The sequence below is a fragment of the Crotalus tigris genome, unplaced genomic scaffold (assembly GCF_016545835.1).
Source record: "Crotalus tigris isolate CLP2741 ecotype Arizona unplaced genomic scaffold, ASM1654583v1 scf7180000018357.297301, whole genome shotgun sequence".
NCBI lineage: Eukaryota > Metazoa > Chordata > Lepidosauria > Squamata > Viperidae > Crotalus > Crotalus tigris.
This window is the reverse complement of record NW_024096962.1, coordinates 167,860-180,222: the sequence shown is the minus strand read 5'-3', so window position 1 is coordinate 180,222 and position 12,363 is coordinate 167,860. Positions and strand designations below refer to the sequence as shown.

General features: G+C 36.1%; 1 protein-coding gene across 11 annotated transcripts in view; it reads right to left on the bottom strand.

Annotated features, from left to right (window-relative positions):
• Window positions 1-12,363, bottom strand: part of LOC120311390 (pumilio homolog 2) — a 70,981-nt gene that overhangs the window by 33,678 nt on the left and 24,940 nt on the right. For 8 of the 11 annotated variants that reach the window (XM_039350815.1, XM_039350817.1, XM_039350822.1 and 5 more), the window contains exons 7-10: window positions 12,157-12,250; window positions 11,492-11,614; window positions 4,674-4,816; window positions 2,170-2,308 (exon numbers count right to left, since the gene is read on the bottom strand). In XM_039350815.1, coding sequence (XP_039206749.1) covers window positions 2,170-2,308; window positions 4,674-4,816; window positions 11,492-11,614; window positions 12,157-12,250 — 499 coding nt within the window. The remainder of the gene's footprint in view (window positions 1-2,169; window positions 2,309-4,673; window positions 4,817-11,491; window positions 11,615-12,156; window positions 12,251-12,363) is intronic. The other 3 variants (XM_039350819.1, XM_039350820.1, XM_039350821.1) reach the window with 1 other exon arrangement.

Sequence of the window (12,363 nt, the reverse complement as noted above, 5' to 3'; positions counted from 1 at the left end):
TATGCTAATTCTTTCTTTCTTTTAATTTTTTTTTAAATAAATTTACCTTTTTAAATCTCCAAAAATATCTAACTGCAATTTACTGGACAAAGTCTCTGGTATCTTTATTTTACTAGAATAATTTTAAAAGAGGAGAGGGTGAGGTGAAATATTGTAAAACTTAGTTCCAAGTATACATGGATAGATACCCATTCTCATACCATAGAACGTGTTTACTTAGAAAAAAATTGCTATTATGTCCCCTTAAACTCTCTTTAATGCCTAAAATTATAAATAGTCTGGCTCTGCCAACTAAAATTGAATTCAGTGTAAATGAAACTACATGGCACTGATACATAATAAAGCTATATACAGTATGATGAGAATACTTGTATCTCTGAATGCTAAGGGTTCCTACACCTTCTATTTAGTTGTTAAACAGTTAAATGCAATCAAGAAAACATTCTAAATAACTTTAAAACAGCAATATTAGGCAATGCCCAAGATCAAATTTTTCACTTAGCAAATTTTTCCCGGAACAGCAGTATATGTAAATACCTACTGAAGTTTGTCTAACATAATATGTAAATCTCAGCTGCAAATGTTTGTAGGGAATGTTTGTTCTTTTTTTGCATGTAAGGATTCTGTAACAAATTAGATTACTCTATCCAGAGAAAAAGGAGACCCTTGCTTGCATGAAAATGCAAAATTAGATAGATTAGATAGATAGATAAATAATATTCATACAACAGGCTTAACTAGATCAGAGAAGAGACACTAGTTGTGAGGAGAACATGATAATTCACTTAATGGTAGAGACAGGACCAATTAGAAATTTAAACTATCTCTACCAAGTGGTACTACAAAATGGCTCTCTTCAAGCATTTTATTTGTATTCTTGTTATGTTTTACCTACTGCAAACGAATGCATGGATAATCCATACCTATTCATGATCAAAGCACCCTGGATTTTTAATTTGCTCCAAGGGGTGAAGGAGAGAGAGAAGGAACTGACAGCCTCTCAAGACTCCTTTGCAGTAACTGAAAGAAATCTGAAATGGTTGTCTGAATGATCAACTGAAACTGCACTCCTGGTGAACAGGAGTGATTCAACTGGCCAAGGGAACACACCTTACTTGGTCAACCATACTGCACAAAAAGTACTGCAAAGTTTCACCTTCTATTCTGAATATCATCAAATGAACCATTTGCTAAGAAGATGAAATATTCCAAATGAAAAGTGCTCAAAGCTATCCTTTTGCACTCACAGGCAAAGTAACCATAGCTGTGTATTATCAGCAAGTTTAAACTCTCTTACAAAATCTTACTATTATGCAATAAAGAAACTCCATAATAGCCAGTTGCAGCTTTGTGGTCTGTATAAAAGCAGAGAAACAGAGCTGCATTATCAGCACCACAACACTTAAATGCTATGCATGCAAATTAAATTTCTAATTTAGAAATGCATACATTACAAATCTAATTTAGTATTAACCAAAGGAAATCTCTAAATACATGCTTTAATATCAACATATATATAAATATAAATAATATGGATTAAGGTAGAATACCTTTTTTAAAAAAAAATAACATTTCTGAAATGTTACTGAACTGAGTTCTAAGTTATACATTGTCTATTATAACAAATACTAAATACACTTTAAGATAAGCACATTAAAATGGTACTGGATACAAGCTGTTTAGTTGGGACATTTCTGCTTGCACATAGGAACTGCCTTTCATTTGTGGTTCATTTTCTATTTCAAATGGTTCCTGGCATGGATATTTTGGAGAGTACACAAGGCTGCAGCAGAAAACAAACTACAGAAATAAAACAAGGCCCATTTTTACATGAACACTATTATCATTCCCTAGTTTTCCAACTCTATTACGTGGGAGATTAGAACTGGCGAATTTTAATTTGGGGGGAGTAGTATAGATACAACACCCTATGCTAGAGGGCTGGAAACAGGTTATTACTTTATATATTATTCCAAAATCTTTGCTTTTCTCCATATGCATTCTTCTGTGCTGATCCTGCCAGTTATAAAATCACATTTCAAGAGTTTTATTCAGGCTAATCAACAGTTATAAAGAAATTACAGCTAAACAGGCTATTGTGATAACATCAAGTTTTCAGGATGTTTAGACTGAGTTCATTTTTGGTTTTCTTGACTCATCATTATATACCTGGCATGCCAGTGGCAAGACCCTGACCAAAAGCCAAAGCTGGATTTGCTGCTGCAGCTGCTGCAAGTGACTCTGCCTGCTGCCCTTGCTGACTCTGATTGGGAGTAAGAGGGCGCTGATTTCCTCCAGTACGAAGAACCTACAAAAGACCAATGGCTTTCACTGTAGTTTTTTAAGTGTATAAACAAAAGAAATGTGTACTACTAGTAGATTATTTTGATAGAAAATATGCAGCATAAGAGGTGCAAGTTTAAGACATGAAGTTTTTTATAGTCCAATACTGCTAAACATAACTCAAGAAATGGCAAGGAATTAAATTTCACACATTGCAGTAGATAAGCATGGCAAGCAGATAAGAATTCCATTTTTATAGCCATCACTAGCCTTTACATTGTGTTTCTTAACATTCTTAAAATTGCAGTTACCAGGAAATTGGGATTACTAGGTTTAGTGAAATATTTACTCTCTTGGATCATTGCAGGTATAACACTTGTTGGTCCAAAATCATACAGAAAGAATTGTTAACAGATAATAATGACCTCTTTCTTAGCACATTTTATCTAGTCCAAGTAACCCTCAGTACTTTTAACCATGGTCAACAGTTGCCAATCACAGTCAATACAGATCAGGTTGAACTCCTGAGTACTGAATTAGTATTTTTACTCTACAAACATTTCAAATTATAGATAATTAGCATCTTTCACCTGTTATTCAGATGAAACTGAAAATACAATATGGTAAATCACAAAAAGGATATTAGGGGCAAAAGATTAATAAACCTAATCTGATGTGTGACCTCAATAATAATTCTTGAAAAAGAAACATTTTCATACTCCTTTATTCATGTGTCATCAAAGTTATTTTTTAAAATTTCTTTACTAGAGAATTCTTTTCAATTGAGAGCTATTTTAAGAAAAAGTTAACATTTTTGTCTAAAGTTATATATCCAATTATTCTTTATTAATTATCCTCATGAAAAATAAAGAAATCTCTCAGTTCTGATGTGTAATAGGAAATAGCATGAAACACAGAAGTATCGCTCATAAAATACTGTCCTTAAGGCTTAGTGCAGACATAGCCTGATACAGTCATTTTGCTTTAAAATCCGTATCACATGCAAATTTCTTGTGTTTTTCTAACTAATCATGAAGTATTGAATAGGCTAATAGTAGTGATCATTAATAAAATTTAAACATTAGTTTTAAAGCCACCTTCTAACTATCCTTCAATTAACTTATTACCAAACCGATATAACATTAAATCAAAGTTAGCTGTGAAAAAAGGAATGAAAGGAGAAAGGAATCTAAGTATGATTAGGAGCCAAGAAATATTACATCTGTATGAGCCTAAGATTTACCACCTAATAACAGGCACTAATTTAAATTACAAAGGAACATTAAAATGAATTAAAATAATTAAAAACAGGCCATTTCTTTTAATAATGCAGTGAATTATGTTGTTCAAACATATTTGTATAATACAATTCCCTCTGAAATACTCCTGAGACATCAGCAATATGTCATCAATACCTTGGTTAATTATTTTCATATAAACTCAATTTTTGATGCCAAGAGACGTTTTCTGTTTCCAGTTTTAAACAGCAAATGCCATTCTGTTTATACATGCAGGAAACCACTTTTTGCCAATTCCTTCACCCTTTGCAAATCTTGAACTCTTCCTTGCCATGTAATAAAAATTGGTGGCCATCATATCAGCTAAACCAGGCATGTCAAACTGCTGGCCTACCGGCCGGATGCATCACACCCAAACCGCACCCACTCCATTGCCGGCAATGCGGAAAAAGTCCCTATACGTCACGCGATGTCACATGACATCGCGAGTTTGACATGCCTGAGCTAGACAAACAGCCCTTCTAGAAATATGATCTCTACTTGTGGAATCAGCTTGGTAGATTTGGTACGGTAGTTGGCAGAGAACTATGGAAATGAGAAATAGTGTGATCCACAACTATTTTGTAGGGCATGCTAATAAATGAGATGTCTCTGTGATGTTCATATATAAATTAGAATAGGGACTAGGTGAGAGCAATCAATAGCTTTCCCATTTATTCCAAGGTAAAATTTAGAGCAAGTCATCCTTCAGGTGGGTTGATTTCTGGCTTTCTGCCATTTTCTGATTTTGATCTTTGCTGCTATGGGGTGTTGCTTTGTCAAATTCACACACACACAAAAGCCAACATAATGCCTATGTGAATTTAACTAGTGAACAGAAAGAAAAAAAAAAGCTTAAGTATGTCTGCTTCAAAAATCAAGTTCAATCGACATCATGGTTTAAAGAACACTAAAAATGGCAGACCAACCTGAAGATAAATACTCTTGAAGAATTGGAGATTTTGGACTGCTAAGCCTAAGAACCATGTAGGAGTATTTTCTAAACACACCACATACCTCTCAAACACACATACACACAGAGAACATATAGCCTGCTAGATGGCAAAATATACAACAAAAAAATATTTTGGCATGTCTATCTGTCTGGTTTACCTGCTGCTGTCCTTGTTGTGCCTGTGATGCAGCCTGCTGATTGGCAGTGCTGTTTGCTGCGGCGGCTGCTTGCTGTTGAAACAAATTGGCTGGATACACACCCCACGGAACTCCATAATACTGAGGAGGAACAACTGCTGGCCCTGACAAAGAAAAGATTTTTATCAAAATATTTATATTTTTACCTTCCAATGCTTTGGGAACAAAAGTAACTTGGCAATTACCTAATATTATCATAAATAAGCAAACATCACTACATATGTGATATCAAAATGCCCCCAAGAAAAAACTTAAATCCCCTGTCAACCAAAAGACGGCTTTCTTTTGTCCCTAACATTTTAAAGCAATATGTGGAAGGTTAATTTACAGTTACCGTAAATGCCGGCGTATAAGACGACTTCCGCGAGCGCTGAAATCGGCGCCAAAGACGGGGGTCGTCTTATACGCCGAGTCGTCTTGACGTTCTAGGAATGCGGCCCGGCTATAAAGACGGGGGTCGTCTTATACGCCGGGTCGCCTAATACGCTGGCATATACGGTAATAAAAGAGTACATCTGAAACATAAACTAGTCAAATTGAATCTTTTTACAATTTGATTTTAGTGAGACAATTATGTTTTTTTCTTTTCCCCATTCAAATCAATGTTTCATGTATAATCTGATACATAATATAAAAAGAATAGTCAAGTGAAGCTTTCCTGTAATTTTATAAAATTCTTGCTCATTTTCTACCTATGCATCAGCTGAGGCACATTAGGTAGCAACACTTCCTAAGCAATCTTTTAAGAACTTTAGTGTACAAAAACCCAGTGGAAAATAAAAATCCATTTAATATTAAAAATTATTTTTGTTTTATAGTGCAATTTCTTCCAAAGGAGACATGGTGGCATACAAAAAAGTAAGACCATTAATCCAAGACAATAAAATGAAAGCAGTTTTCAAAAGCAATCAGGATAGTCTGAACCTAAACAGCTATCTTACAAATACTTGGTTGAATAGGCATATCTTTAGTTGTTTAAAACACAATACGCTGGGGGTAAAGCCATATACTTAGAATAAATTTTGTAATTGGAGTTTACTGACTATTTGGAGTTACAAAGGCTTGGAAAGGGTACAATATGGCCTGTAAAGGACTTCCGGCAGTTGTAAAATTTTGTGCTATCTCCCTGCAGTCACAACCATATTTTAAGCAGATTGGCAACTGGCTCACATTTACAACTGGTTTCAACATCCCAGGATCATGTGACCCTGATTTGTAATCCCAAAAATGCCCAATTGGGAGAACAGATTTGCTTAATGACTACCATAAAAATAGTCATCAAAACAAGTCTGGACATCTGGGAGTCTCAACTTATCACCAAAATTCTACCCCCCCCCCAATTGTGCTAGTAAGTTGGGAACTACTTGCACTGTTTATATAGTATTGATTGGAAATTATTAATTGTCTAATGCAGTGGTGGTGAACCTATGGCACAGGTGCCAGAGGCGGCACTCGGAGCCCTCTCTGTGGGCACATGTGCCGTTGCCCCAGCCTTGCCTCCCCCCGCAACCCCCTCACCAGCAGCCCCCCTGGAGGAGAGTCACCCTCGAGCATGGCCCATGCAGAGCAATGCAGCCAAGGACATGGCAGCCAGACAGCGTAGACAAGACTCTGCCCTCACGCCCCATTGCGCAGTTGATGCTGCGGGGCGCAGAGGGCGTGGCCACCATGGTGCTGCTGGGTGATCTTCAGTGGGCCCTGGAGGCGGTGAGTGGCCCTGCGGGCAGGTGGGGTGGGGCAGGGCAGGGGCGGGACAGGGGGTGGAGCGGGGGTGGGGCCAGTTTTTGGGCACTCGGTCTCTAAAAGGTTCGCCATCACTGGTCTAATGTTTAGGTAACTTAAATTTTTAAAGAGAAAGAATGCCCATGTAACCCTTCTTCTTTGAGAGTTGCACTGATTTGGCTTGCCTCCAGGTATGATTCAAGGTGCTACAAACTTCTCTGCAGCAGTGCCTACCCTCTAGAACACAGATGTCAAACTTGCCGTGTCATGTGACGTGTCGCGACATACTGCGACTTTTTTTGCATTGCCGGAGCTGGGGTAGGCGCAGGCACCACATGATGCAACCGGCCCGCAAGCCAGCAGTTTGACACCCCTGCTCTAGAACAACTGAAGGTAGATTACAAGTTTTTTGCAACAATATTACCTGACGGACTAAAGAAAAGTATACCAGATTTCACACCTATTGACCAAACTGGTTTTATCCCAAAGAGAAATACAAAGAACAACAGTAGGGTTATAATCAATATAACAGAACCTAAAAACAAAAAAAGGAAGAAAGATGCACTGATTTGGAAGAGGATGTGGAAAAAGCCTTTGACAATTTTCAGTGACAATTTCTGCTGGCAGTATTGAATAAAATAATATTTTAGTCAGAAAAATTTCAAGCTTAGGTTAAAAGTGATGACTATGGCTAATGGAATGCTCTCTCCAGATTTCCAAATAAATAAAGGAAGAAAACAAGGATGTCCACTTTAACATTGCTTTACAAATACTGGCAGAAAAAGCCTGATAAACAAATAAGAGGTCTCAGAATTTGTGGCAAGGAGTTATCCAAATGACATGGTATTATTACATAACCACAATAGGGTATAAAATAGTTGATGAAAACAATCGTTTTGGAGAATATTCTGCATTCCAAATCAAAAATCACAAGATTTTTAAACACAAAGAGAAACTAATCTTCTACAGGAAGCTCATTCTGTCAGATGGCTCATTTAATGAAATACCTTATTTTAATAGCAAACTAACTACAGGAGGTCCTCATTTAGTGACTACTGGTATCGGCAACTTGGTTGTTAAGTGGTTGCTCAGTGAAACAACTATGCTTATGATTGTCAGCTTTCCTTTATTTTACAGACCTGTGAAGGTTGTAAATGTAAGGACTCATGATAAAATTGCTTTATCACCTGTGTAACTGGGAAACGTCTCTAAATGAGGACCACTTCTATGTTAAATTATGGCAAGAAATTAAAAGAGATCTTGAAAGGTAGAAATCTTCCTTAAAGTGGTTAGGATGAGTTTCAATGATCAAAATAAATGTATTACCCAAGAGAAACTATCTATTCCTAATGGCGTCAATCAGAATTTAACTCAAGAATGGTAAGAAACTGTCAGTAAGTTTATGCACAGTGGGACCCAGTTTAGAACAAAAAAGTCCTACATGATTCCAGAGAGATGATCTTGCTCTTCCAAAGTCTAAATAGCCTCATAAAGCAAGCTGCTTGTAGGGGATAACAGAGTAGATAAAACCCTTTGATTGTAGAACAGCAATTTTGGAAGGAACCAGCCAATAGCTTTATACATAATTATGGTGCAGAGATACAAAACAAAAAAAAAAAACAAAACAAAAAAAAACCAAAAAAAAAAAAGGTAAAGGAGTGTGAATTTTATTCTGCTAGTCGTTGCTGACCACAAAGGATGATAAAAATTTAAAAGGACATATTATTAGACAAAGTGTGACAATAGCATGAAACTCAATGAAGGGAATAATATGCTCATCTCTAGTGTTTCTAGGAAATGCTTTTCATATTGGAGACAATTGTAGCAAGAAAAATGTAATTACAGATGCAGATATGGTTTACTCACTCTAAAAAGATAGCAAGAACTACTTAGTGAAGACTGGAAGATATCTTGGTTGATGTACTTACAAATTGCTAGAAATTTAAAATCAGATTTCAAGAAGAAAAGAGGGATATTAAGAAAAAAGACAGAATTTTGAAACACTCATACAAAAACAGCACCATCTGTTAGGGACTCTATATAAATTTGTACTTAGATATGTTATACCAAGAGAGAGCAAACAAAAGCTATATGATAAAATGATGCAAAGTTTTAAAGAAATAGTTACAACACTGCAGTGGGAAGAATTACAGACTAAATCTATAAAATCACACCAAGTTAAAATTTAAAAGAAAATTGATACAATGTATTCTACAGCTGGTATACAACTCCATTAATATCTAAGATAGACAAATCTTACAGTAACAAATATGTGGTGGACATGTAAAAAACCCACAAAAGTATTAGAAAAATATACATAGCACAACACAGAAAAGTTTGGAATTTAGAATGGAAATGAAATCGCTTTTTATTAGTTATAGTATCAGCAAAAAGCAAGAAACATTAGAATTTAATGAAAGATATGCTTGCAGCAGTGAGAATGAATTGTGTTTAAAACTGGAAGAAAGATACAATTTTATCAGATGGGAACTTAGACTTTGGGTACTCAGCAATGGCAAAACTAACAGTATAGAGTAGACAGACAGACAGATAGATATATACGCAAAAAATTTTAACCAAATTTAAGCAAGAATGGTTCCCAAACAAACATCACGGCACAAGGCAAATATAATCACTTACCATCAGGCTTCTAGGGGGCTTAAATGTCTACAATACTGAAAATCAGCAGATATACCAAAAAGCGAAAGTTAGAACCCCAATATATTTTAATTACTGTAAATGCCGGCGTACAAGGCGACCCGGCGTATAAGACGACCCCCGTCTTTATAGCCGGGCCGCATTCCTAGAACGTCGTCTTATACGCCGGAAACTACCAGTATTTCCTGCGTATAAGACCGACTCGGCGTATAAGACGACCCCCGTCTTTGGCGCCGATTTCAGCGCTCGCGGAAGTCGCCTTATACGCCGGCATTTATGATAACAGTGTACAAGCATCATTGCCTTGAAATAATTTAACAGATCCAGACTTACAGCACATAATAAAAAGGAAAAAATAAACTTACATTAAAAAAAATAGAGGGGATGGGCAACGATATACAAAGAACATGAATCATTATCCTACCCATCTAAAAATGTGAACTCTTTAAAGATCTAAATATAGGGAGGAGAATTTGTCCCATTCTTTCCAAACATTTATTTAGTATCATACAATGGACACAAAAGTAAAAAAAAAAAGTATGTTCTATTTGTTAACCTTTCCTTTCAAACCCACAGCTTTCTTTAACAGTGCTAATAGATTTATGGTTGATGTGCCAAGTTCTGATCGCCCATCTTCTTCTACTCATTTCTAGATTTCACTAATCTCTTTGATTCTAAACTGTAGAATGGCTGAACTTTTTTCTCATTTAATATTATGTAACAAGATTTTTCTATGGGTATAGTATGAATGTACTGTATAACCTTGTCTTTCTGCCTAACTGTATTCTATTTCTGCACCCTACCTACTTCCTTATTTAGAATTAAGGAAGGACATATAAATTACTGACACTGACACCAATTTTCCCTCTGTTAATTAGGCTGGCAGCTGGCTTTTCTCTAAGTGGCAAATCTTTGATTTTCCACCCTCTTCAAGAAGAACAGAGCAGACCACACCACCTAATGTATCTTCCCAATCATTCAGCACTCTTTTCTGAATTGTGCCTAAAACCCTTCAGCAATCTTTTCAAGATCTCTCAATGAATAAACACTGCCAAATTCAGTTCAGCTGTATTAGCCCACATTATGCCATATTAATATCACATACCATTTTAATACCATAAATCTTGAACAACCAGAGCTGTCTAGGTTCATTTTAGTTGCTAGCCACTTTGTACCTTTCTTTCAAATTTTCTCCCAATTCCAATCAATATTCTAGAGTTCTTTTGATAATTTAAGATTTCACCACGAAGGTCAACTCAATAGCCCTTCCTCCTCTGATGAGAAAGCTTCCTTTTAAGAAACTATGCCAGATTCTCCTTATCAGCAAAATTGTTACAAAGCATTTGTTTGGGTTTTTAACAACGGCCAGTAGGAATCTAAGGCTGAAGCCAGGCTATCATAAACCAAATAATGAGACTGTAAAGGCCTACATTAATTACACTGGGCTATAGTAATCCAAATAAGGTTATAGACCAAATATTTATTAAGAATGAAATTAGATGTGGCCAAATAATTTGAATCAACTGATAACAATAGTAGAACAAGAAACTGGTTTACTTATAAACAATTGGAGGGTAGGTGTTAGTAGAATCTGTCTTCTTCAGCCTTAAATGATATCTGTCTCCATCTAGAAGATGGGACAATGAGAAAATACACCTGGAGCAGCCCTATGATAGCCTGGTCTATAGTTGTAATCCCAGATTCACCTGAAATTAGTATTTAGGAAAGTTATTATATGCCTAAAAATCACATAGATTAATAAAACTGGGGATAAATCATTCAGTTTTGTGATTTGAATCAGCCTTCCAGTCAGCAGCTCCCTAAATAACAAACTCTCTTAGATAGCCATACAGAAATCACTTAAGCCCAATAAAAAGTAATTTCACTATGTACAGATTAAGGTAACAACTTAGATGATGCTATATTTGATTATGGATTTTAATCCAAGAATGGCTTGATGTCTGTTCTGAAATGTCAGGTTTGATACATTTTATCTGATGGTATCAATTTATAATTAAAATATTGACAATAGTGATATGCTTCTCTTTCCTGCCCTGTCCCAATCTTGCGACATCATTCAAAAGGAAGACAATAAATTCCTAATATTTGGTTTAGTTTTTCTGCTGCTGAATGTTGAACGACGAGGAACATGGGACTTGGGAGTCTAAGAAAACTAGGAGTAGAAAAGACAAATTAAAATCTTGGTTAAAATTAATTCCACAGAAATGGACACAATAGAAAATGAAGAGGTCTGAGTGCTCTGATGTCCATAGTAAATCTGATATCTGAAAATCAAGAGGAACAATCTGACTCACTTGAGTGATGATTTATACCTCTTTTAAAACAAATATTTTTAAAATATGCAATACTAGAGTTGTCTGAAATCAGGATTGCCTTACCTGCCAAGGTAGCTGCGGCAGCCAAGCCTGCTGCTGTATATGGGTCAGCACCTGGGGGAGCAGCACTGATAATATAGGGATTTGGCACAAAAGCAGCTGGAGCCAACCCTGCCGAAAATACACCTGTTACAGTAACAAAAGGTTCAATTTCACCAAAAACAGACACAGCACATAGTGTTGTACCACACAAGTTTTTAAATGCTACAAGTTTGATGTGATTTCAGATAATATTGGTAGAAAATTGAAAAGGCCTTAATTGTAACTGACAATTTCATTTTCACGGCTGATATTAAAAATTCAGTATGTAATAAGTAATATGCAATAGAACATTTTGTAAGCTTATTTCACACTAGAACGTACTTTCTAAGAGCATACTTTTATCTTGCTACACTACGACTCTACTTTGCACTTTTGCAATCTTCATTGTCAAGTTGTATTGCAGGTAGAAAACAATTCGCCCAGTACATGTCCTGCATCCACTAAAGATCAAGTGGAAGAATCTGGCACTTCTCATTAAGGTTCCCAAGTTTAGATAATTTCTTCACTCCAACTGCAGCAGCTAAAGAGACAGCCAACTATGATCGGTTAAGATCTATCAATCCTACGGATAGTCTTTTGAAGAGGAAACAAAACCCCTTTTTATCACAAACTTTAAAATGTCTCACCTATATGTGGCTGCTGTGCTGCTGCCAGTGCATACTGTTGCTGTTGTGCTGCTGTTAACTGCTGGACAGTAAGAGGATTAGTCCTCTGAAATATCTAAAAGACAACAAGCAAAACGGATTTGATTTTTGAGTCACACACTACATTATTAACGAACACACTTTCTATCTATTTAATATATAAGACTGACCCGTTATTACTCCATGAAG